A 27,105-nucleotide genomic window follows, 5' to 3' on the forward strand; every position below is an offset into this window, starting at 1 on the left:
CTCCCCGCTGAACTCGAGAGCCGCACGCGACCGCTCGCCCGCGGGCGATTGGCTGGCGCTTTGCGTTCCCTGTTCGCGGGCAGTGGCGCGATCGGCCCACCTGATGACGACGCCGCCCGGGGCCGCCGCCATTGGTCAGGCGCCGAGCGGGGAGGGTTGCCAGGCGATGTGGCGCGCGGCGCGGCGGTTGGCGGCGTCGGCAGCAGCTGTTGCTGCTGGGGCAGCCGGAGGAGAAGACTCTGCGGCTCGCGCGCTCTCCGCTTCGGCTTCTTCCGCCTCCTCGTCTTCGCGGGGAAGCTTTTATCGTCGCAGCCGCGGACAGGTGCTGCAACCACCGCCTCCTCCTCCTCAGTCTGGGCGGCCGCTTCCTTTCCTTGGCGTGAGGGCAGAGGCCGCGTGCCGGCCCGGGGACGGAACGCGGTAAGGAACAAAAAAGGCCCGGGGGCGGAAGGGAGTTCGAAGCGATGCCGCTGACTCACCCCGCGGAGGGGAGCTGGCGGTGCTGCGTCCAATAATAATAATAATAATTTATTATTTATACCCCGCCCATCTGGCTGGGTTTCCCCAGCCACTCTGGGCGGCTTCCACAAAGACCAAAATACACCAAGATGTCACACATTAAAAACTTCCCTGAACAGGGCTGCCTTAAGATGTCTTCTGAATGTCAGGTAGTTGTTGTTCTCTTTGACATCTGGTGGGAGAGCGTTCCACAGGGCAGGCGCCACTACCGAGAAGGCTCGCTGCCTGGTTCCCTGTAGCTTTGCTTCTCGCAGTGAGGGAACCGCCAGAAGGCCCTCGGTGCTGGACCTCAGCATCCGGGCAGAATGATGGGGGTGGAGACGCTCCTTCAGGTATACTGGACCAAGGGGCCAGGATAATTATGTTTCAAGGTATGCTCATAGTTGTACTTTTCCTCTCTTTGTGTAGGCGGTTGGGTAAGTCTGCCACAGTGGGACGCAGGTGGCGCTGTGGGTAAAACCTCAGCGCCTAGGAATTGCCAATTGCATGGTCGGCGGTTCGAATCCCCGGGTGCGCTCCCATCGTTCGGTCCCAGCGCCTGCCAACCTAGCAGTTCGAAAGCACCCCCGGGTGCAAGTAGATAAATAGGGACCGCTTACTAGCGGGAAGGTAAACGGCGTTCCGTGTGCTGCGCTGGCTCGCCAGATGCAGGTTGTCACGCTGGCCATGTGACCCGAAAGTGTCTGCGGACAGCGCTGGCTCCCGGCCTATAGAGTGAGATGAGCGCACAACCCTAGAGTCTGGCAAGACTGGCCCGTACGGGCAGGGGTACCTTTACCTTTACCTTTTTAAGTCTGCCACATCTTTTCCTGGCAGGACTCTCATATTTTTAACACAGCATTAGCTACATCTTTTACTAGCCCTTTACTTTTGTCAGCAGTGCAGTATCCAAGAGTGGTGCCTGTTTCTCTGCAGGGCAGGGCTGTTGGCTTCCAGGGAGCCTGCCTTTCCCCGCCAGGTGTACTGCCTCTGTTCCAGTAAGGCTCTGCATTTTGGAACTCCCTGCCTATTGACACTGGGCAGCCTTCCCTGCGCCTGCTGAGAAACGTTTTTGTTTTAGACGAGCCTACGCAGATACGTCTTTACTCCATTATTGTTGTTGTTCTGGAAAGTCTCAGGATCACTGTTGTCGCTTATGCCTTTTTGTGCCAAACCACTCTGGGGTTTATTTCACAACTAATTGGCCTATGAATTTTACTAGACAAACAAACAAACAAATAAATAAATAAATAGTTGCTGAAGGTTCTGTCCAGCCAACAGCTGTATTATCGACATCAGGCATGGCCAAGCTCGGCCCTCAAGCTGTTTTGGGACTACAATTCTCATCATCCCTGACCACTGGTCCTGTTAGCTAGGGATGATGGGAGTTGTCCCAAAACAGCTGGAGGGCTGAGCTTGGCCATGCCTGATCTACATCAGTGTTTCCTAAGCTTGGGTCTCCAGCTCTTTTTGGACTATAATTACCATCATTCCTAACCACAGGTCTTGCTAGCTAGGAATGGTGGGAGTTGTAGTCCAAAAAAAACAGCAGGAGACCCTAGGTTGGGAAACTCTGATCTACATACAGTATCCACTTCCCTATTGAAAAGGCTTGGGTAGGGAATCCAAGTTCAGGTTTTTCCTCTGCATCTTGTGGAAGTAAGTTCCCTTCCTCCCTCCACAGCCCTGAGAAATCTTACTCAAGTTTTATTAATGTCCTCTTGTTCTTACTGCACTGTCCTTTAAAGAGCTGCAGATGGCACCTGCTGTTCTCTTCCTCCTTCCCCCACTTTTCCCCCCACAACAAGCCCTGAGGGCGGTTAGGTGACCAAGATAAAGATTGTGTAAGCTTCTGGTAGAGATGGGATGGATACCAACCTGAAACTCTGAAGAGCCACTCCTGGGTTTTGTAGACAGTACAGTGGTACCTCGGGTTAAGTACTTAATTCGTTCCGGAGGTCTGTTCTTAACCTGAAACTGTTCTTAATCTGAAGACCACTTTAGCTAATGGGGCCTCCTGCTGCTGCCACGCTGCCAGAGCATTTCTGTTCTCATCCTGAAGCAAAGTTATTAATCTGAAGCACTATTTCTGGGTTAACGGAGTCTGTAACCTGAAGCGTATATAACCTGAAGCATATGTAACCCAAGGTACCACTGTACTAAGCTCAGTAATTTCCTTTATTTATCCTTTGTAGTTTCCCTTGGGATTTTGAAAGAGATGGAGCTTTTGGAGATAGAGCATGTAGCTCCCTCTCTTTTTCTAGTGTTGATTTCTAAAACATTTTTGTGAAACAGCAAAAGTAGCATACTTCCCACTATAGCAACAGTGCTTTGCTTCCAAATTAAACTTTCAGCAGCAAAGCTCTGCTGCTGGAGTCCACAGCTTTATAGGCGCTCAGAACTTTTGCCACTGGGTCTGACAAGTGACATGGAGCTGACGTGGGCTGGGGGATTTTTAAAAATTCTATAGCATTCTCAATATACAAAGGTGTTTCAAGGTATGCTCATAGTTGTACGTTTCCTCTCTTTGTTCAGGCGGTTGGGTAAGTCTGCCACATCTTTTCCTGGCAGGACTCTCATATTTTTAACACAGCATTTGCTACCTCTTTTACTGGCCCTTTACTTTTGTCAGCAGTGCAATACACAGTTTGAAAGCATGGCAGTGCAAGTAGATAAATGGCGGGCAGTGCAAGTAGCTGTGGCGGGAAGGTAAACGGCATTTCTGTGTGTACTGGTTTCCGTCACGGTGCTCCATTGAGCCAGAAGCGGTTTAGTCACGCTGGCCACATGACTCGGAAAGCTGTCTGTGGACAAACTGGCTCCCTTAGCCTGAAAGCCAGATGAGCGCCACAACCCCATAGTCTCCTTTAACTGAACTTAACTGCCCAGGGGTCCTTTACCTTTTTACCTTTATACATAGAAGTATAGCAGGTGAAGCCTTATCACTGTAGACAAATCATAAAAGCTTCCATCTATTAAACAGGTACTAATAAAGGCATTGGCTCAGGGCTAGTTAAAAAGGAGGAAGTGGTCTACTTTAACAAATGCTAAGTATCGTTGGTGCCTAAAGACACTGAAGGCTTTGTGTGTTTTCCTGTAAAGTCATGCTAGTGCAAGATAAAACAAGTAGTGATAGCTATGTATTGTGTAAAAAAATGGTGGACTCATATTCTTACTGAACTAAGAATATTGGCTGAGGATCAAAATTAACTTTGTCTAGCCATCAGAAATTATATGCACACTTGATGGTTGCTTTGGTTGTGAAGTTTAGGCAGGTTTCTAGCTTTGGCAAGTATAATGGACACTCATCTGCATGCCTGTGCTCTGCTGACTCTAGGCAAACATTAGGAAATCTTGTAAGTTCTAATACTGTTCATTAAATATTTGTGTAATTGTGGGTTGTTGTTTTTTTGTCATCAGTATTTTTATTAGGAGCATCAATACTGTAACCATGCCTGAAATAAATACAAATGAACTGGATGAGCAGCAGGTAGAGTTGCTGGCAGAGATGTGCATCCTTATTGATGAAAACGACAACAAAATTGGTTCAGATACCAAGAAAAACTGCCACCTGAATGAGAACATTGACAAAGGTATCTATCACTGTTCAGATCCCATTGTATGTAAACTGGTCCTGCCTTCTACCTCACCCCATTTTTTGCCTCTGGGTTTTTTGCAATCTACTTGCACAACAAGATGTAGCAGTTAAAACGAGAAAGGGAGCTGGAGGAAATGGAACAAGGAAGATAGAGGAATGTGGTTCAGCACATTCTTATGCATCCATGTACAAGATAACTTTGAATTAAGAGTTCTTTAAGTGGTAAAGAAAATCCTTTTCATGCTGTGAAGTCAAATAGCAATTTAGGCTTGTTAATTTGTTTTGAGTCACCGATTACTTCGACACACAGCCCACAGAGCAACTTCCTGCCCCACCATTTAGTCTTACCTTATATAGTTCTGCCCAGCACACAAATTTAGACTGCGGGTGACTTCTTCAAATGTTTATGCCAAAGAGCAATAAAAGATGAATGAGTGTTCTTTTCATGCTTCAGTTAAAGAGGTAATGGGCATATTCCATAAGCAAGGAACACAATAATTTCTGTGGTTGAAACATCACTTTTGGTGCATAAGGATATAGGCAATTTCCCTACTGCACACAAGAACAGAAGCGGAATGAGTTAAAAATCCTTTTCTTGTGCTGACTTATGCTGATCCAGGAGAACATCTGACACTAACCTGTTATCTGACAGAATAAAGACTTTAGTCTTCTATGATGTCTTTGATTACAGATCTGTAAGGAACTGCTCAAAATAAATAGCTCTGTTCCTCAGACAGTGCAAAAACACCTAAGCACTTGACTTTTGCAAAAGTAATATATTGTAGTATATTGTAAGATATGGCATACAATAATATCTTAGGTTTACTCCTACAAAGTTCTCCAAAGGTTACCCAAGCAATAATTTATTCAAATATATATATATCCAACCCCCCTTTCCAAGGCAGTTACCAGCCTAAATGAGAAACCATAATGCATACAGTGGAAAGTTTTGTTTAGAAATAGGGTGCTTGTTTCTTTGTTTAAACTTTGGTTTTAAACTGTAAGATCAAGTATTACGATGAACACGAATGAAGTTTAATCCCCACCCCCTTGCAGTACATTATTTTTCAAAGCATATTGCCTATCTTTTTGTGCTAGGACTGCTGCATCGTGCTTTCAGTGTCTTCTTGTTCAATACGGAGAATAAACTGCTATTGCAACAAAGATCAGATGCCAAAATCACTTTCCCAGGTTTGTTATTAAGCAACAAATTCTTGTCTTCATTGCGTAGCTTCTATAAAACACCACTTTGTGTCCTCATATATTTCTGGAATGCTTGAAAATTTTCAAACAAATTTACTTACTTTCATTTTTAAGTGAGCAGATACTTGGGTAGCAGTAATGTTTTCTCTCTCTGAAAGAATGGCGGGGTGGGTGTGTTCATGACCTGTATTTGTTCAGTTAACAGCAGAAGCGTGAGAAACATGCAAAGATTTTCTGATAGGTCAAATGCCCAAAAGACTATTTGGTGTGGTGATGTTGTTTTTGGTCTAGACAAGCATATTTAGTGAATATGTGCAAGTGGAAGGGGGGTGGAAATCACAATTTAAATAATGACTAGTGCTTTGTCCTTTTTTTTCTAACCATATATAGCTCAGAATGCTCTTGGGAACACAATTGCACTTTATGGTGCTAAGCATTGATGGGTTTCTTTTGCTTTGAATATGGCAGTATGTGCTGTTGCCTTTTTTTAAAAAAAACGTTGTTTCAAACTTCACAAACTTTGGATACTTGGTACTGTCAACAAAATGAAATTGGCTACTTCAAGGATTCTAGTATCTGAAAAGTCTGCAAAGTATTCTTAAAACTGAATCCAGAAAACTTTTTTGGTAGATTGTTTCACCAACACTTGCTGCAGTCATCCCCTGAACACCGTGCTTGAAGTAGAAGAAAAGAACGCAATTGGCGTTCGAAGAGCAGCTCAGAGGCGCCTGAAAGAAGAGCTAGGAATTCCAATGGAACAGGTAAATAATGCTCTTATTTCAGAGTAATGACTTCCCTAGGGGAAAATAGTTGAACAGCATCTAGTTATACTTGCAGTTCTAAATACTAATCAGAGCCGCAGTATTTATTTGGAACCCGTCGGCCCTATTCCCAGAAGCTTAAGAGAAGGGAGCAATTATCACAGTGTGTTTGTTGCTACTTCAGCTTGTCTGTGCTTTTTCACTAGTCAGAATGACCAGGTTTGGTGCATGCCCTGGATTGAGTTTCAGAATAATCACAATTGATCAAGACATGCTTGCTTACAGATGTTAGTTGATAGACTGATTACAACAATCTGTCCAGCAAGCACACCAGAAAGGCTTTTTGTATAATCTAAACATATAAGGAGCAAGGAAGGAACTATCTTAACAGTATAGTTTTTGCCAGGGCTGGAAAGGGATTTCGGATGCCTTGGCTCCAGCATAAAAGGTTTCTATGTCTGGGCAACCAAACACCTAAGACTTTTTCCAGCATTAGATTTTTCACAACATTGCAACATTTTCTTCCGTGTTGAGAATTGTTCAAGCAAAACAAATGGCTCTGGCCATACCCATATGACGAGAGCTCTGAGGTACTCCTCTCTGTTTATATTGGGAAGAATGTTTTCCTATCTGATATATCCACTCAAATGTACATTATTCAATTAAATGCTCACTTGAGCCTTGAGTCTCTCACCATCCCAGGCGGACATGCACTCTGTCCACTCCATTATACACTATTCCACAGAGTCCTTAGGAGCAGATTAGATGGGGAAGGAAAGTCCAAGTGTCATTCTTTTGATCTGAGCAATTGACTGTACAAATGTTATATTAAAAATCAACCATTTAAAAGCAAAAGCAAACTACCACAGCTCTTTCTCCAACCCACCCCTTTTAGGTTTGTATTGAGGTGTTCTGAAAAAAAAATCATAAAAATGCAGAAAGGAAGTTATAAAGTACTGTCACTACATGTTTTTGGTTGTAGGTAACACCAGAAGAAATCCTGTACTTAACCCGAATTCACTACAAAGCTCAGTCCAATGGGATCTGGGGAGAACATGAAATCGATTACATCTTGTTTGTGCAGAAGAATGTGACACTGAATGCAGATCCCAATGAAATTAAAAGCTATTGTTATGTGTCACAGGAAGAACTGAAAGAACTCCTGGAAAAAGCATCCCGAAATGAAATTAAGATTACTCCATGGTTCAAACTGATTGCAGAGACTTTTCTCTTTAAATGGTGGGATAACTTGAATAATCTGAATAGGTTTGTGGATCATGAAAAGATTCACAGAATGTAACAGCTTGTAGAATATGCTGCTCTAAAAACGATATAGTACCATTTGATACTGATAAATGGCAATATCTGAAGCACTAATTATAAGTTGACTGCAACACAGGGAATGAATTAGGAATAAGAAGATATCCTGTGAAGGGAATTTGATTTTATCTCTGGCTGATTGTTAAAGCTTGAGTCTTTTCTGCCTTTCATTTCTTGGAGTAATTATTTGGATTATTAACAAGCTTTCAATGGGAATGTATTTGTTGATATAATCACTAGAATCTGAGGTTTAATACTGACTAGGCTACCAGTCAAGATTGAAAGTTAAATCTTAGCCAGGATACCTCTCTATTTTTCAGGTTAGGCTGTTTGCTGTACAATACGGAACGAGTTAGTTATTTAGTCAGAAATCCCATTAGATACAGGCAAACCCAATGGAGTTCCCAGACTAGTTTTGTTCTTGGCTTAATGCAGGGGAGGGGGACGCTAACATGTGACTCTCCATCACTCCTAACTAGCATAGCTGTTGAGATTTCTGGTCCTAAAGGCTGCATCTTGAATGTCATACTAAAGTCCATGTTAGGGGATAAGAGAAACAGTACTTACATTCAAGGGTTGGCCTATTTCATCCACTCATTTTCAGTTTTCTGGTGCGCTAGCAGTATGGAGTATGTGGGGTAATAAGTAAGTGTGGTGTTAACTGCTCTAATAGTACTTGTTCACGTGTAAACTGTGCATGATGAAAACTATTACGGGGCGGAACTAGGTGGTATTCAAAATGTCAAGTGAGAATTTGTACTTCAGTCGTCTCCAAATGTGCCTTCCTTTTTTGAATTATTTGCTGTAAAAAGGAAAGGAATTCTTGACTATATAAGGCCTGCCTAGTAACTCTTCACTTTACCTTGACTTAAGGGTGTTCCAGTTTCAGATATAACTAGATAGTAAAATCTGTGTATATTCAAACATTCTGCTGTGTTCCAGAAAGCCGCTGGTGTATTTTTAATCATTAAAATGACTGAATCCTAACAACTGAACTTAATACTTCTTCATGGAAAAAAATTAATGTGTTCCATTTTAATTTTCCATAACCTGTTAAATTTAGGCTAGTTAATAGAAAACCAATTTTTGAGGAATACAATATGACAAATGTTAATGATTATTGGACAGGCCCATTGAGCTAAATTTCTGATCTTAAAAATGCTTGTTCTTGATCAGCATCCCATATCTTGGAAGTTGTTTAGAAGCTCAACTGAAGTGTAAAATGCAGATCAAGGATGGTGTCACCAGAACAAAGAGGACACCAGCACAGTTAACAACCAGAGTCAAAGAAGCTGTTATTCCTTCCAAAAAACGGAGGTCTTGCCCAAATGAGGAAAACAAAAAGGAACACAAACTTTGGGAAATGAGACAATAAGGGTTCCTTAAAAAAATGGAGCAGTACACGGCTAAAAACATGAACAACAAAACATTTAAATACCTTAGTAACAGATGACTGGCTAGGAAGACAGTTGGTATCTTGGATGACAAGGGAGCAAAAGGAGTGCTAGAGGTGGCTCAGAATCCGAATGAATTCTCTGCTTTTGTTTTCACAGCAGAGGATATAGGACAGATCCTGTACCTGAACTAACTTTTGCTATCTGCGGTAAATGAAAAACAGTTCTAGGCTTAATAGACCAAATAAAAACTAACAAATTGCCAGATTGAGATAGCATCCACCTAAGGGTTTCAAAAAAATCAAATGTGATTTTCTAACAAAAATATGTAACTTTTGCCTCAAATTAGCCTCTATTGCTGGGAACTGGAAAGTAGTCAATATAACACTGATTTTAAAAAACGGATCCAGGAGGAATCCTGAATTGGTCCATCTAGCTCAGTATTGCCTACACAGCCTAAGAGGGCTTCTATATGTTTCAAACCTGCATATAAAGTTATGTGCTCAGCTTAGACCACTCTGCGTGTATCTTGATATTATAAATTGCAACATTTTGTTACCACTAAATTTGTTAATATAGCTTTATGATAGAGCTGCTGCTTCCCATATCTAATGAGATGTTGTTAAAACAGACCTTTGGGAAATGAATACTTACTACCAGACCTCCAGGTATTCAGTACAGAGGAAAAGTACCCCAGCAGATTGAGATATGCATCATTTGGTATGTACTTCTGCTGAAGTAACTGAATGAATGTTTGGGTTATTTATTTTATACTTCATTACGACAGAACCAACAATAAAACCACAACTCTACTGGAATAAATTCTCCACAAACTATTTCTTATATATATATATGTTGCCTTTAATTTGCATTGCTATTTTCATATTGTCCTTGTAGAGCCAATTATCTTCGTTGGTTTGTACCAGATTTCCTCTTGCCAGAAAACAGATGTTTGGGCTTAAGGTCAAAGACGTGCCTATCTGCTTCCCCTTTCCTGCCCAACCGGTTCATTTTCGTTTGAGCTTTCTTCATCATAGTTTTAGTCTTCTTCACCATCTATACAAATAATAAAAAAAAAACCATAAGTGAAGCATTCTTTCTCCACTCGAGGCTCATCCTCCACACCAATAATATGACCCAAATATTGCCTTATAGTCCCTTTGGGAAGTAGTGGTTAAGAGTATAAGACTAGTATCTGAGACACAGCCATAAATGTGCCTTCTATAGAAGCAATTTAAAAATACAAAGGGATTGGTCTCACTAGAAGTGTCCTTGCATAAGCTACATATAAAAAGGCAAAGCTAAACAACCAGATGAATCCTGAAGTCATTTGGCTATTCCACATCAGTATGTAAATTCAGCCATCTGGCCTGGCTGCCTGGTACCTACTTTTCCTAGGCCTTTCTCCCTCCCCTACCTGTCCAGTATTAACAGCACAATCTTACACAGAAGTATGATGTTCAGTGGAGCTTACTCCCAGCTATGCTTGTGCATGGCAAGTCTTGGACACCTCAGCCAAATAAGTGACAAGCTGGCCTATTGCCATCACATCCCCTTAGTGCAGGCGTAGCTTATCTGTAGTCCCTCTAGATTTTGTTAGGCTCAAACTCCCATCAGCCCCAGGCAATATGGCCAAACAGGGATGGTGAGGGTTGTAGTCCAGCAACATCTGAAGGGCCACAGGTTAACCATCCACCCTTAGTACATGACGGTACAGATGATGAACTAAACACAGGCTGATTCTGCTTCAAATGGCTTGAACTAAAAGGAACCAATTGATCCTAGCAATACAGTACTAAATATACAGGAAGAGGTTTTTTTAAAGTAATTAAATTTTCTCTTGATGACACCGAAACGTATTACAAGTCAATTTAAAATGCTTAAAAACCTCTACTTAATTACAGTAGCTCAACTTGCAGATTTATAAATGCCTATTTGCAGTACTACATCCTATAAAACCGTCCAGAACTCTAATAAACTTAAGACAGACCTTTACGTCTCGAAGGCCAGATACATCGCGAGGTGTGCGGGAGGAACTGCGACTTCGTGCCACAGATGTAGGTGTTACAGATTCTTCTCGTTTACGTTTGCGGGTAACACTCCGGGATCTTCTTGCTTGGGCTACATAATGTGCCTGAAAATTCACAAACCAAGAAAAGCCCAATCAGAACCCCTCATCTTCTAAATTCGTTATCAGGTGCTGCACAGTATTCCTCAGCATAAATACTACTTAATTCAGCTAACAGCTTATGAGTACAAACTTTATTAAATAATAGGATTTTTCGACTGAATTCCAGTCTTAATCCAATATTAATCAATTCCCTTAACACAGCTTTATTCCTGGAGCCAGCTTAGCCCAGCGGTTCCATCAACCAACACATTGATTGGGTCCCACAATCGCCTCCCGCGGTGTGAGACCTGCAGGTGCCACCTGGCTTTAAAACAAACAAAAAAGCCACAGCTTTATTTCCAGTGGCAGAAAAATGAAGTATAATAAGGACATTTAGAAATAATGAAAGTAATTCCTACAGCAATCAATGCAGAAAAAAGTCTGTCTTACCTCATTTTTACCAGTCATATCAAGCCCAAGATCAGTCATCTCCTTCTCTAATGTCTTCCGTTCAACCTAAAGACACAAGTCATCAATTATTTTCCTTGTTATCAATACACTTTTATATTGACGTGGCAGAAAGGAGCCTAAGAAGCAATCCAGTACACTGTCCAAAAACTACAAGAGAAATCCTACAGTGTACGTTCCAGATAGATTTCAGTGACAATTTGGAGACAAACAGATAAAAGCAGGAATGTCAATGGTCTGCCGTTCTCTCCCTCCCCCCTTTTCAAATTAGTTTAGGTGTAATTTAACATGTACCAGAACACACATTCCATGCATACAGGATGCTCAACACGACAACACAGAGTAAGGGTAGCAAATGAGCCTACGCTTCTGGAAGCAGGCAATAATAATAATAATAATAGTGAACTGTTGTGCTTAAGGCAGACATGAGGAACCTTACCCCAACCCCAACGGGCCAGATCTCAATCAGCCCTATGCCTTGCAGGAAGAATTTGGGTGAAGGAATGCAACTTGTTCTGGCAAAGGAACAACTGGGAGTTCACTTAAGCTCCTGTTTGTTACTTTGAAACATGCCAGTGCAGGCAGGTGTGTGGCCTATAGTAAAATTTGTTTGTTGAACTGCTAGAAGCTTATAATGTTGGGTAGGTGTGGGTGCGTGAAATAAAAAATCATGTCTGAAATAGGGAAGGGCCATACATGCTTTGTATGAAAAAAGGTCCTGGGCTCAACCCAGACATCTCCAGGTAGCCTGGGGAAACCCTGGAGAACCTCTGCCACTCACTGTTGACAGTGATGAGTTGGGTGGGGACCAAAGCTCAGACTCAACAGAAGTCACCTTCCGATGTCCCAGTTCATTCCACAACTTTGTTCTGCTGACTGCGTAGAGCAGGCCTCAGGCGTGATCCTTGTGTTTCTGACAAGTCCTAAACTAGAACACACCTTAATGGAGATTCTCATTCTTCTTCTTCTATCGCTTACGGGCCTCTTACTATTTCATCTGCCCAAGCCATTATTTTTAATCTGCAGTCTAACAGGCATTTCTAGCCTTGACAACTTCGATTTTTGTTTTGTAACAAAAGTGAGTGGGTGGGAGGGAACACACGTAAATCCCTTAATCCCTTAGCTGCAGTCAGGCCCCAACACATTCTTAACAAAATGTTTGAAACCTGCCTTTCTCGCCGTTCTCGGCATCCTGGGCCCCTGTGTATCTTTCTCTTTAGAGGCCAACATCTTGAGTTTCTTTTTCTCTCGAATCTGCTGTGCCAGCTGTCTGATGCCCATCATTTCCTCATCTTCGCTTTCTGAGTCGCTGTCATATTCTCCAGCTGCTTGCCTCAGCTCCTCCTCTTCCTCCAGTTGCTCCAGTTTCTTTAAAGACGTCACACACAATGCATTAGAAACTTTTACAATATGCATGCTTCAAATATTCATCAACAGAGCCTTTCAGATAGTTAATGCTCAAACTCCTGACTGCCATATCAGAAGTTCTCAATTTCTGAACCAAGATTAAAGGCAGAAGCAGAGTGATGGTTTTACTGAGTCAATCAATTCATTCTTCTTAGTTGTGATTCTTCTTAATAAGAGGCTAGACAAGAAATGCATAGCTTGACAGAATGTTCTGTATATTCATGTCATGACAATAATGCACACATTTTCTGTACACCGAAGTGTGAGGTTAATGGGGATAACTCCTACCTTCATGATATCTGGGTCAATATAATCTGCTATGTTGTGTCCTTCCCAGATCTCTGGCACCTTATCATATTTTTCAGATGGATTCATTAGATCCCAGTATTCTAAAAGGCGGGGAGGGGAACAACACAGAGAATTATTAATTTATGCAGCACAGAAGCTACTATTTCATTGTTACAGCAGGAAGTTACCTGATAGCAGGTGATCCAGAGATGATAAACCTGTCTGGCAACCAGAACAATCTTCCTTTAACCTTAGGCTTCGTCAAAAAAAACCTTGTAGTTTGAATTATTATCTGTCCAAAAACCTGATTGTCTAGAAAGGTCACTCACTTTCTGACACTTGCTACCCTCCCTCCACCCAAAGCAGCTTTGCCGGTGGCAACACAGGAGAGGGTAATTCGGGAAAGCGATGCATGACATTAGGCCAAAGGCTGCAGGTTGTTCACTCCTTATGCAAACCGACAAAGCCCTCCATCAACTTTAACATATAGTCCTTGATGGAAAATTAGGTGAACATCAGTATTACCCAGTAGACTAAGAGCATAACGTAATAATTATGTTAATAATAATAATAATAATAATAATAATAATAATAATTATTATTATTATTATTATTATTATTATTTATACCTCACCCATCTGGCTTGGTTTCCCAAGCCACTCTGGGTGGCTCCCAACAGAATATTAATAATAAAAAAGCAGTAACATCAAACATTAAAAACTTCCCTAAACAGGGCTGCTAACCACACACAGCAGCTGAAGTTAACCTTGCAGTTTTCTACCTGAACCCTCTGCAAAATGGGAACACTACATCAGTGACACCTCTAGTGTGAACATTAAGATTACTGTTACCACTTACTCTTAAGATCCAAAACATACTCGTCTCCCATTTCCATTTCAATGTCTTTCTCCTGCAAACAAGCACACAGCATTAAAATGGGCCCTTTTTTTAAAAGCTTCACACAAATTTTGCTCTTCTTCTCCTGGGAAAATCTTTCAAAAGATGCTTACCAGTTTCTTTTTAGGCGCATCAACTTCCATGCGTTTTTTGCGGAGCAGGGCACCTTCAGGGATAAAAGGTGGCCTTTCCTAAGATTAAAGGATAAAACCAAGATGAGCTCAAGGAAGCAGTTTAAAAACAAAAAACAAGCAAATCATAATTGCATTTATCAGCATGTGAAAGCAAAAAAAAAAAAAAAAAAAAAAAAGACCAAGACTGTTTTGATTAGATGCATGTGTATTATATATACATACATTGCTGAAATCGGAGGGGACAGGGGATGACAGAGGTATAATGGGCACACACACCAACCTTGTTGTCTCTTTTGGACGGGATAGCTAAGTGGAGCCTGTTCAGTACATCGTGTACTTTGTTTCCTTTCATTTTGGTATCAACACGATGGGCCAGCAACCTGTCACAGGCCTGAGAACATGCAAAATAGAATTTTTTAAAAAACCATGATGATGAAAGCAGACAAATAACACGCAAACATAATGGCTCCCAATTTCTTAACGTCAGTTTCACTGAGCAGGAGTACCCCACGGGCTCCCAAATTCCATCCTTACTGTCATTGAAAAAACAGCAGGGAAAAGGAAACTGGAAGCACCCACAGGTTCACACGCTTTCCATCTCATTACCACAGTGAAAAGGAAGCACTACATCTGCACCAGACTGGGTATGTGTGTAATCACCAAGCAAGATGGCTGCCCTAATTCTTTAACTACTCATGACCTATCAAACCTCCAATCTGAAATTCTAGAAAAAGTGACTCTGCAAGGCAAAATCATTACAAATTTCTGGAAGGTCAAGATTTACTCTCTTTCACAATTTCCTGGTTTAATCCCATCTTCCATAATATTAAGCTTAATGTCTCTGATCTAGAATTCACCTACAGAGCAACTCAGTGCTTGTATCAAGAGGCCCATTATTGCCAGACTTTTCTGCCTTTCCAATAAGGAGCCATTTTAAAATAACTTTGCATACTTGTCACTCTGGAATGGGAGGGCCAAAAGGTTCTCCCCTGCCCCCCAGCACATATAACACACTCCTTTCTTTTTGGATGACCCTCTCTAGCTTGTAACTTGTTTGGCAATCAACCACCTAAGTTCCCTATTAGAGGGAATGGAACAATGAAGAAAGCCTATCATTAATGTTCCTCTTCTTTACAGTTGTCCAAACAGGCTTCCAGTTCAGCTGCCAGCAGCTAACAGAATAGCTTGGTCAAAACAACCATGAGCAAAAGGTAAAAGAGCAGGTGGTCCTATGCCATAAACATTTGCTGAAATAGGTAGGTTTTGTGGTTGCACAAGTCGCTTTTGATTGCCTTGGACAAGCTAATGCAACTAACAAATATAATAAATAATATAAATAATAATAATCGCCTTTGGATTTGGCTTCACATTTCTCCTGAAGTGTCCTAGTGCAAGGTATTAAAGGTAAAGGGTAAAGGAACCCCTGACCGTTAGGTCCAGTCGCGGACGACTCTGGGGTCGCGGTGCTCATCTCGCTTTATTGGCCGAGGGAGCCGGCGTACAGATTCCGGGTCATGTGGCCAGCATGACTAAGCCACTTCTGGCAAACCAGAGCAGTGTTCTAGTCTAGTGCTAGGTATTACTATTACTGTATTATTATTGTAGCCTTTCCCTAAGCAGCACAAATCTTTTAAATGTGGAGGAGGTCACTGTTGGGCCAGCCCAATGAGTGTGTCTGGAACACAGCTTATACAAAAACAAACATACATACGACTCACTTCTGTTTTAACTTGAATCACTCCTTCTTCCGTTAGGGTGCTCGTCTCGATGACAGGAAGCCCATCTGCTTCTAAATCAGCAAACATTTTCTAAAACATGATGGACACACGTGAATTCAGTAGTGAAACTAAATGCTTAAACCCAACAAAAATATTGCTGCTTTCTATTGCTAAGGTATCAAAATAAACACAAGATCTTCATGAACTGGAAGATACAACAGTTATGTTAGAATGTGTCACATCGGCTGTGAAATAAATTACAAATAAGCAGACCATAGTTCCATCTGTTTCCCTCCTCAAAAAATTCTGGGCATGTAATCTGTTAAGGGTTGCTGGGAGTTGTTAACTTTGTGAACTACAGTGCCCAGAATTCTTTGAGGGGGGAAATGTGCTACGAATGTGCTTTAAATGTATGTAGAGTGTGTATACAACCTAAATTGCTGCAATTCAACTCATTATTTGGGTATGTCTGACTCCCATCAGACATAGTGTGTATACAACCTAAATTGCTGCAATTCAACTCATTATTTGGGTATGTCTGACTCCGATCAGTTAAATCCGAAACCACCATTGACTAAAACTAGAAACCGAAAAATGGATAGTGTTTTTCTTTTTTCTTTTTCACATGTGGATGAAATTTGCAGGCAAGGGAACCACTGCAGGTGGATTACACCTGCTAGTTTCAGGCTAAAATGCCTGCTAAAATTCAGGAAACTTGTCCAGGGGCTATCATGCTAGGTGATATCACCTTTGGTATAAAAAAACTGGAACAGTCACCAAAGAAAGCAAGTTATGTTTTTGAGCTGTCTGCAAGGAAAAAAGATGACTGGGGGAAAAGCAGGCTACTCGCACAGTGTGACTCTGCTGCTTATTCCCTGCTCTCACAGCCAAAATTCAGAAGAGAATGAAGACCCTCACAAAAAACAACTCTTTGAAATAAACAAACTGCCTCCCCCAAATCACTCTGATTGGGGTGCAGGGGGGGGGGGAAATAATTCACGGTGAATGGAAGCTAAACCTCTTCATCAAAATGAAAAGATCTTATCAGAACACCACCTTGTCCCCTCTCGAGTTCTGGCCATTTCCCCAGACCATTTGGTTTTGTTTCTCAAAAAATGGTGAGGGTAAAATTGTGGGTTTAACTTTTTAGAAAAACAGAGGCAATAGAGCTACTCATAAAATTGAGTCTGATTCTGATCCACTTCGACTTGTTAATGGCATGACCTGACTCTGCAAAGGAGGAGTCTTCTCCATATCACCCTGATCTACTCCATTATTCAAGGTGCACTCCGAGCCAGAGCACAACCTTAATACAGACGGACAAACACAATTTCCTACCTTGTTTTCCTCAGAAAGCTCAGAAATCCTCTTCACGTCACATTTGTTTGCTACAATTATTAGAGGCTGAAAGTTAAAGAGGGGGAAATAACAGATTGAACTAAGCATCCGGTCTAGATTTTATAACCAAGAAAGCAGCAGCTCGGCATCAGATATTAAATCCCAGCCCACCTTGTTGACAAACAGTGGCTTGATATTGCTGAAGAGTTCGAGCTGCTCTTCCAGGCTGTGCCCACACTGCTCTGATATATCCATGACGTACAGGACAGCTGAACGAAGATGGGCAAGCGCTGTTATTGCCTGCATCTCAATGGTGTTTCTCTCTTCCAGGGGATGATCCAGAATCCCGGGGGTATCCACCACCTAGAATGAAGACAGACAGAATTAAAGTCCTTGATCTCACATGCATTGACAAGCAAACCAGAGATTGGGCTAGGGAGGAAAAATAGCCCCACTTCTGGAACAGCGTTTCAAACACCTCTGCAACTCAAATACTATTATTCTTTCCTCCTAAACTGCAAAACAGAAGGCAAGGATGCTGAAATGGTATCGCTCAGAATATCAATGAAATTATTGCTCCTACATGTAATATCAATGGCTGCAATCCCATACCCACATATCCTGCGAGTAAGTCCCATTGAACTCAGTAGATTTACTTCTAAGTAAAGAAGCACAGCATCTGGCTACAGGACTGCTAGTTGAAGTCACTGTAGTCACTTACTTGGACAAACTGAAGAATGCCAACTGATCTTTCTAGGCAGATTTGGACAGGTTTGTTTTAGGGTTTTGGTACAGGGTGTTATGTCTTTTGTTAAAGCTCCAGAACATGAAAGTTACATTAATCAATGGCTAGGCAGCTAAGTACAGAGTGTCAACACCCTTACAAGGGCTAAAAGCCCAGGACACTCTTTTGTAATAGGTTTATATTGCCATAGAGGATTGAAACTATTTCGTCACAACCCTCGAGTCTAGAAACCGCAGTCGCCCACATTTCCAGACGGCCTGTCTTATGCAGTCATGTGGGTAGCTGAGCTGGAGTATCATCAGATGACTCAATAAGTGGTGAGTAGACACACAGGAGCATCACCCCAATCAGCTCATCTACAGGAGCACCAAATGAGCTGCGTTGGGGTCCGTGGCCGAGACAAGACTGGACAAACATTATTAAAAAGGAGAAATTCCTTTGAAAACTGCATTGAGACAAGGGCTCAATCTTCAGAGTGCTACAGCTTGGAAGGAGTGGCCATTACTGTAAAAGAAGACTCCTAACCTAGCTTGCAGTTTGCTACAAAGGTGAAGATTGCAAGCAAGGCAACCTCCAGGGCAAACTAGTTCAATGCAGACATCATGAATCCTAATCAGCTAATTGGAAGGTCAGAAACCTTATAAGGAACTCTAGGAAGCCAAAATACGATTCACCAGTATACTAGATAGCACTGCAATTCTTATTGCATAATATACATAATTTAGTACAACAAAAACAAAATGTGTACACTTGTAAATTCTCTAATATATTTGAAATCAAATGAACACCGTAGAAGTATAATAAGTCTATAGCTGAAACAAAGTAATAGATGCTATCCTGTGGGCTAAGCAGTAAGTGAATAACAACGTAGGACAGTGATCCCGGATAATCTGACTGTTTTGCTGGAATCTTCAGCACAAACCATAGATTAGAAAAATGCACAAGGAGCAGTGGTCATAAGGATATGTAACCACGATTCACAGCATTACCCTGAAGGAGAAAGATCCGTCCCAACTAATTGCTACAGCAAAGTCCTTACCTGCCAACGCAGATACTTGTAATCCATGTGGCCCACAAACAGAGATTTTGTGGTGAAGGCATACGGCTGCACCTCTACATCTGCTCTCGTCACCTGAAACACAAGAAGTCCCAAAGTTGCAGCGTCTCTCCATTTATAAGACAATTCCATTTTTCAAACAAACAAGGGCCATACTCGGCTTCTTACAAGAGAAATGTCTGAGCCACTGCAGTTCAAACTAGAGCACACTTATTTAGGTGTGGGGTAGGAAAGAGAAGATATTTTCTGTTCTGGAACTCAGAATATGTAAAACCAAGTATCTTCTGTTTAGCACTCGGGGTGGAACTTCCAAGCTCCAGGTCTCTCTATCCAGACCCTGAGATTCTCCCCAGGCTAGCCTCTTCCCTGGTCCTACCCCAACCTCAAGGATAGAGTGTGTCCTTTTTCACGTAGTGCATATTTAAAATATGGAAATTGCTTCCACAGGAGACTGTGATGGCCACCAACTTGGAGGGCTTTAGAAGAGGATTAAACAAATTCATGGAAGACAAGACTATCAATGGTTACTATCCACCATAGTTGTGTTCTACCGCCACTGTCAAAGACATTATACTCTGAATACCTCCTGGGAATCGCAGGCATGCAAAGTGCTACGGTACTTGTGCCCGGATGGAGAGATTGTGCATAGAAACCTCAGTTTTGCATAGCTTGAATGCAGTACTCTGTAACGCCTGTTGATCTGGCCCTGGCCATGACCACCGCTGATACTGCAGCCCTTAACAGGGAATGTGACCCTTTATCTACTCAAATATTTAAATTATCTATTCACTCATTAAGAGGCAGCACATCCCTCATTGAATATAAACTCAACTAAGGCTACCATCCTAAATACATATACTAGGGAGCAAGTTGCATGCAACTCAATGGGATTTACTTCTGAGTAGAAAAAGTAGCTTATGATTACATGGTACTTTCCTTTGACCCCGAAGCCATGCAAATATCCACAAACCTTGTTTATAAAGCTGGATTTCCCAACATTCGGGTAACCACACAGTAAGAGAGTCCGTGTGTTAGGGTCGATGGTTGGCAAGCGGGATAAATGCTGACGCACTGTAAAAAATAAAAACAATCTCTCATTTGTTGAAGTCTAAAAATGCTTAGCATCTGGGCACTGATGCACAATTACCAATGGCTGAGCTATGCATCTGATAGGCCCAGTGTAAGCAAAAGAGTCCTAAGCAGGCATTTTGAACAAAGGACGGTATCCACAAAGCAGTCCAATTGCGCAACAGAACTTCCCTGCCCTCTCTTCAAATGTTCCGTAACATTTGAAGAGAGGGCAGGGGCAGAAGAGTTATGGGGAGGGGATGTTTCATTGCACAATTGGAAATGTACTAACAGCTCTTGCTTAATATTAATTGGCAAAAAGTTCCACACCTTAAATGAAGACACACCAGGGTACCTACTTCTTGTAGAAGCGAGGCAAGTCTCGTATACTTTCTCTGGCTGAACATGAGGATTGGCCAGGGATATTATTGAATGGGCCCATTTCTGGCAGATTAACTTTATTACTACTAAAGTTCATTGTCTAAAGACAGCCAAAGCGCTGCAATGATTATTCCTGCCAGAAGAGTACTAGAACCATCACTCAGCCACGGCACTTGTTGGGTAATCTTCAGTCAGTCACATTCTCAGCCTCACAGGGCGGTTGTGAAGGTAAAGTTGGGACAAGAAGCCTGAGAGGCCGGTATGAACTTACTGACTGAAGGGTGGTATTGCAATAAAGTAGGAAGTCTGTTCTGCTATCACCCCTGATATACTCCACCTTGTTCTAAGTACTCCAGGCTCTGCTTCTGTCTTTTGATGATTGTACACATCCGTCCCAGAGCAGCCCGCTTCAGCTGCTTGCATCGGTAAAGGGAATCTCCATATTTCATCAGCCGTACGTAATCTTTGGCAACGCTGTATTTCAAAAACAGAAGTCAAACCTGTATTAAGGCTGCTAGAAGCTTGTTGCCCTCTCCACCATCCTAATACCTGAGCACAGAACTGGAGCGTTTGAAAGGGGGAAATGAAAGGATAAGTCCCAAGGAAAATGCAGGCATTTCTTCCTGTTTCAAAGGCATGGCTTTATAAGGAAGAACCGCAAGTAGAGACTAGGAAGCCTTTTCCAAACAAAATGTGTGTGTATGTGTTAGGTAAAGGTAAAGGGACCCCTGACTGTTATGTCCAGTCGCGGACAACTCTGGGGTTGTGGCGTTCATCTCGCTTTAGTGACCGAAGGAGCGGGCATACAGCTTCCGCGTCATGTGGCCAGCATGACTAGGCCGCTTCTGGTGAACCAGAGCAGCGCACAGAAACGCCGTTTACCTTCCCGCCGGAGCGGTACCTATTTATCTACTTGCACTTTGACGTGCTTTCGAACTGCTAGGTTGGCAGGAGCAGGGACCGAGCAACAGGAGATCACCCTGTCGCGGGATTCGAACTGCCGACCTTCTGATCAGCAAGCTCTAGGCTCAGTGGTTTAACCCAGAGCGCCACCCCCGTCCCTATGTGTATGTGTTACAGTGATCCAAACAACAGAAATGTTTTTTGAAGCATGGGCAACAACTAAATATTAAGCTCTTACTTGTCAATCAGATTTTTTGCAATGTTAATTTGCCCCAAAGCCAACTTGTAATGATCTTTGTCATAAAGAACGTTCATCAAATCTGCATAAAATGGATGGATGTCCTGAAAAAAAAAGAACAAAACTTATGTCAATATGCAAACTTCTTAGCAGATTGACCTTTGCCAAAGTCCAGAGGGTGGCTACTTCCACAAGCTCAAGGGAATTTTGGGCCATAGTAAACTTATTTTGAAACTAGATGAAAGTTCAAAAAAGCATTCTATGATGCAGCATAAATCCAGGAGCAGCCTGCTCATATTTCTGTTTACATCCATTGTTTGTGGTGCAACAATGCAGAACAGGGCCTTCTCTGCTGTGGCACCCTAGATATGGAGGTTCCTTCCTATAGGGCAGGAGTAGGGAATCACAAGGCGGTTTTCCTCAACCACATTCACCTGCTGTGTGACTATCCATCTGACAATCATCTGACATCAATATAATGTCAGATGACCATAAAAAGACCCCCACCGCTGTCACAAAGATACTGCTGTCTCCTACACTATCTGTCCTTGTGCACCAGATTAAGATGCATTTATTTCCCTAGGCTTATCATTTGGGATGATGTAAAATGTAAACAGCTACTATGTTGTCTGAATTACTGATTTCTTGCTTTTTGTTTGGTTTTCATAATGGTTTTATGGCTCTTGTATTGATTTGGGTGCTTAACATATTGTTGAGTACCGCCCTGGGAACCATCAGGTTAAAGGATGGAAGACAAACTTAATAATAAGGCTGTGTACACATTACCAGTTTGAAATGCAGCTAGGTTGTTCTTTTTCTCAATTCAGATCAAAGCTGGTTTTAAGGCGAAACGCATTGAAAACAAAGAAATAACAAGATATATATGGACCGAGGCTAATGTCATCCGTACACCACTTCCCAAACCAGAAGTGGAAAAGTGCACTCAATGCGGAGTAAACAGGAGTGTGTACACAGCCCAAGAGAAAGAATAACCTGCTCAGAAGAAGAATGTCACACAATTCAACTAGGCCAGGGTTTCCCAAACATGGGCCACCAGCTTTTTTGGGGACTACAGTTCCCATCATCCCTAACCACTGGGTCCAGCCACATAGGGATGATGGGAGTTGTAGTCCAAAAATAGCTGGAGACCAAAGCTTGGGAAACTCTGAACAAGGCTAACACAAGCTTCTTGTATGCATCTGTGGAGCTCATTGAATCCTAGGTTAAGGTTTTTGTATCTGATGACCATAGAGAGCACCGACCTAGGCAAAAATGGAGACCAATCCTGCATCCAAATGCACTGCAAAGAAAGAAATTTACTCTCTCTAGCAAGGTCTTTCTTGCTCAACCTAGCCTTCTCTTTGCATAAAAAGCAACTAGAACGATGCAACCCTAAGAAGAAACTGAACTATGCTACACCATTGACCATGTTCGAAACAGCGGATTTTTAAAAAGTGTTACAAATTAAAACAGCATTCATTAGCTCGGCCCAGGTCGGTGTAGGAGCACGCAAGCTTTCAGGAGACAAGGAGCAATAAATTCTACAGAATTAGAAACATGCACACTCAATGATCAACCCAAGCTGTATCAGCAGGTGGCATCTTGTCTACTGTAGAATACAGTCTTTAAAACATATGATTATTCATTTTGCCAGAATGACTCAAACAAACCGTGCATATAGTTTCACAGAACACTATCCAAAATCCTACATGACTCTCTCCTTCTCAATAAGCAGCAAATCATAGTAAAATAAGGTTAACAGACATATCATGTTTTTAATGTCTGTTGTACAGGGCGAGTCCTTTAAAAGAGACCCCATAGCTACAGAATACACATGTCCCACAGGGCCTCTTTTAAAAGACTCACCCTGTACATCGCCCTGAACTTTTCCAAAGGGCGACTTTTACGTATCCTAAATAAATAACTTTGTCCATACTGTACTTTATCAACATATGCTACATTGTTTCGGGGATTGATAGCCAAACTTCACCCTAAGCTGTCACAGGGCAAGTCGCAACATATGCGTTACATCAGTTTCATAAAGCAATAAAACAAATCCAGCAAACCCAGACCAAAGCTGATGCAAGTGTTCCCCATCTGTTATAAAAATGTCAGCTTGTGGGAACCAGGTAAAGGGGGAAGATTTTCACTTGGCACTAAAAGCTCATTAATGCCAGTGCTGCTGTAAGGTACGGGGGAAGAGAAATTCACAACTGGGGGGGCAGCTATTGAGAAAGCCCTATACCAAGTTCCAGGAATCGAGAGAGACGTGCCAGCAAAACTCAGTTTATTGGCTACAGGATACTGCAGGCATTCCCCAAGATAACTAGTCCCCAAACCATTTAGTGCTTTATAGACCAATTTATAAAAGAATGAATTTGAAGTACATCACCTTTCTCTAAGAAACCAGATATAGTTTACCCAAAAGAAAGATTTTTGCAAGTTTTTTTGGCCATGTATCATGCGGAGAATATAACATTGGGCGTAGAACAACTTTTTGTGTTCAACTGCCTCCTGCCAAAGCCACTTACGTCTAGTTTTGGGAAATCCATGATGATTTGGGTGAGCCTGTCATGGTAATTTTGTTGGGTGTATTTTACTTTTCTCATGTAAAAATGACGGATGCGGTGAATCTGGTAATGCTTATGAATTACTGTGGGTGTCTTCCGCTGGGTCTTGGATAACGTCAGGTCTATGAAGTCCTGCAGTTAAAAAACAAACGGCAAGGAAGAAGATGTGTTTAGTGTTTTCAAAGTCACCAATGTTTATCAGAATTTATCAGAAACTGAAAGCACATCAAGTGCTGATCCTGTAGCTTCCACCTCCAGAACAGAGCCCTCGTTTCACTTCCAAGAACCATGGGTGTGAACCAACACAGAAACACCCATTCAGTTTAATTTCTCTCATGGAATGTTACAAGAGTAATTCAGATAAGCATCACTTTGTACAAGAAGGAGCCGCTAGCAGTATAGGACTATTCTCTCATCACTCGTTTCTAGTGGGAGGAAGGAAAGCCATTTGCACTGGGCAAAACAATATTGGAAGAAGGGCAAGTAAGCTGAGAATAGAGCTGCAAAAAAATAAAATAAAGGCACCACCTACAGCAAATATTCTGTAGGGGTGGAGATAGGGAGTGGTGCTATATTAAGACAGCTGGAGTCTTCTGCACACATGGAGAGGTTGTCCAGGAAAGTGAGGAGACTTCACCAATTCACAGTGAGGACGCACCTGCCACATTCACCCAAGACTGTCATCTGAAGTGCCAGCAGGTGATGATCAAAAGAAGCCCTTCTCAATGGTGGCTTCCCTTGAGAATGACCCCCAAGGAAACATGCCTGGAAACCCCTCTGCTATCACTTAAGCACCAGGCCAAAAAGAAAAATACCGTTCTTTCCCCAGACTTAATTTTTAATTTTTTTTTTTAAGTCAGCCTTTTTAAAAACAAGAGCAATTTTATTTGTCTGTTTGATTGCAGCTTTCAGCCATTAAGCCTGCTTTCATTTGCTTATTTCCCTGTTGTTCTTTTTTATATATTTTTATTAAAGATTTTCTTGGTTTACAAAAGTACCTCTTTTTTTCTTTCCAAGTAACATTTTTTACAGATCAGTTTCATTTGTAGAGAGATTATTTGCCCATTTTTTTTGTTGCGCTTCTGTCTTAACAGCCACAGTTGTGAGGAATCTCTGGCCCAACCAGACATCACTGAACTACGACCCCCACCCCACCCCTTGCCACACTCATGGAAGTTGTGATTCAGAAACATTTGGAGGGCCAAAGGATCCCTGGTTCCTTGCTTAGCACATTAGGAACAAAAAAACACATCAATAATTGAGGGGTTCCTGGCAAAACCATTCCTCTGAAAGCAGGCCTTTAACTATCTGCAGCCTTTTAGAAGTGGCAGGTGGTAAGTTTTCTATGCATTTCTCTTCCCTTTAAGTTTAACATGGGCTTTGCTGCCTATTTGACTGGTTGTTAAGTCGCAAAATTAAAGTAGCTGAAAAGGATTCTGTGTTGAGATTCCTGAATGGCAGGGGGTTCGGACTAGATGACCCTCGGAGGACCCCTTTCCAAACTCTACGATTCTGCGACAAGTTTAATACATAAACAGTGTCACTATTAGAGTCACGTGTTTTTCAGGAGGTGGGGAGAGAAGAATAGGATCGCTACCCATACTTACCCCTCCATGGCGCCCAGGGTCGGATTTAGGTTTGATGAGGGCCTAAGCTACAGAAGGTAATGGTAATTTATATGTTCAGCTGTCCTTTGTCAACAACAAATTGTCGCTGTTTTTTGTGTTGAATATAAGTTATATGGTAATTTATGGACCTAAAGCCATTTGCTCATAAAAAGGTATGTATTTTATCAAAGTAACTGATATAGAAATGAGCAAACCAGTGATATTTTAGGGAACAGGCTATCAGGCAGGGCCCATTACTTACATCATAGGAGCCTACACAACCCAAAACACTGTTGCTGTAAGCAGATTTTATTTTGTTTTGTTTTTTATCTTATATTTTGGAATTTTTTTTGTATATTTTTGTATATTTTGTACATCCAGGTTTTTTTCCATGAAATTTTTTTGGGGGGCACCAAGAGAGTGGGGCCCTAAGCTACAGTTTGTTTAGCTTACACGTAAATCCGGCACTGCTGGTACCAGATGCAGCAACGCTACAGGCAGAAATTCAACAGGCACAGCTCCCCCCTCCCAAAAAAAACCACACTGTGGAGCAGCGCAGCCGCGAGAACAAGAGAACCAATGAGTGGCCAGGCACGTCACGTGGCTTCCCCCTTCTCCGGCACGTGGCCTCTCCCTTCCCCCGCCACGCGCTAACCGGAGCCGCCGTGTTCCCACAGAAACGGCGCAGCCGCAGTCAGAAGCCCCCGCGCGCCGGTCGAATCCCGAAAGAAGGGAGCCGTCCTCCTTTTACCTTGGCAGACGGGACGACCATGATTTTCTTGAAGTTGTAGAGCGCCATGGTTGCGGCGTGTCCGTCCGGCACCTTTGCCGGAGTTAAAGAGAGAGGGACACGGGGACCGGAAGAGGAAGGCAGGACGTCCGGTTTCGTCCGTTCTCGCGAGAGGAAACGCGACCGGAACGAGAATACCTTGCTGCGCACGCGCAGATACGGACTTGAGCGTCAGTTACTTATTGGAAGTTATTAATCGGAAAAACACTGTAGTAGAACGGAAGTGACTCTTCTCTTTTCCTAGGTCTATAAAGCGCTGTTGGGAAAGGCTGCTCCTGTTCCATCACCAGTAGCGGTCATGTAGCGCCGCCTGGGTTTCAAAGGTATGAACTGCAGCGTCATTTGTCAAACCAGCATGAAGACCAAGCAATTCTACATAGCGCGGATCACAATTATTTGATACGTGAAGGTGGGTGGACGTGTGTACGTAACGCCACGTATCACATTACATACATAGGCTACATTTCAAAAACAACGCTTGCAACCATATCATGAGTTGGTCTCAAACGTATTTCAAATGCAACTAAACTGCAAGGATTACTATCATAGTCAGGTGGGAAATGGGGAATTGGCACGCTAATATTAATTTAAGGGCCACAGAGTTCTTATTTC

General features: G+C 42.3%; 2 protein-coding genes and 1 long non-coding RNA gene across 4 annotated transcripts in view; 2 read left to right on the plus strand and 1 right to left on the minus strand.

Moving 5' to 3' along the window:
* On the plus strand, positions 1 to 9,610 carry IDI1 (isopentenyl-diphosphate delta isomerase 1). 2 transcript variants are annotated; one of them, XR_014503679.1, is made up of 6 exons: positions 89 to 420; positions 3,919 to 4,091; positions 5,195 to 5,287; positions 5,930 to 6,060; positions 7,043 to 7,743; positions 7,789 to 8,370. XR_014503679.1 is itself a non-coding variant. In XM_083406637.1 (5 exons), exons 1-5 carry the CDS (start codon positions 104 to 106, stop codon positions 7,358 to 7,360), a joined length of 1,032 nt encoding a protein of 343 aa, XP_083262763.1. In that variant the 5' UTR covers positions 1 to 103; the 3' UTR covers positions 7,361 to 9,610. The 2 variants fall into 2 exon arrangements, 1 of the variants encoding a protein (XP_083262763.1); XM_083406637.1 differs by having other exon boundaries at positions 1 to 420; positions 7,043 to 9,610.
* On the minus strand, positions 9,611 to 26,815 carry GTPBP4 (GTP binding protein 4). The gene is made up of 17 exons (XM_083406421.1): positions 26,455 to 26,815; positions 24,058 to 24,228; positions 21,527 to 21,630; positions 20,723 to 20,859; positions 19,907 to 20,007; positions 18,919 to 19,011; positions 17,306 to 17,497; positions 17,135 to 17,200; positions 15,797 to 15,886; positions 14,359 to 14,469; positions 14,058 to 14,135; positions 13,906 to 13,957; positions 13,048 to 13,148; positions 12,523 to 12,720; positions 11,335 to 11,400; positions 10,765 to 10,908; positions 9,611 to 9,830 (listed from the first exon to the last, which is right to left on the minus strand). Exons 1-17 carry the CDS (start codon positions 26,500 to 26,502, stop codon positions 9,678 to 9,680), a joined length of 1,905 nt encoding a protein of 634 aa, XP_083262547.1. The 5' UTR covers positions 26,503 to 26,815; the 3' UTR covers positions 9,611 to 9,677.
* LOC310661126 overlaps positions 26,780 to 27,105 on the plus strand; it is an 11,186-nt gene continuing 10,860 nt past the window's right edge. The window contains exon 1 of the long non-coding RNA XR_014503748.1: positions 26,780 to 26,902. This is a non-coding gene — a long non-coding RNA (uncharacterized lncRNA). The remainder of the gene's footprint in view (positions 26,903 to 27,105) is intronic.

This window comes from Podarcis tiliguerta, assembly GCF_965153285.1.
Source record: "Podarcis tiliguerta genome assembly, chromosome: 12".
NCBI classification, from domain to species: Eukaryota; Metazoa; Chordata; class Lepidosauria; order Squamata; family Lacertidae; genus Podarcis; species Podarcis tiliguerta.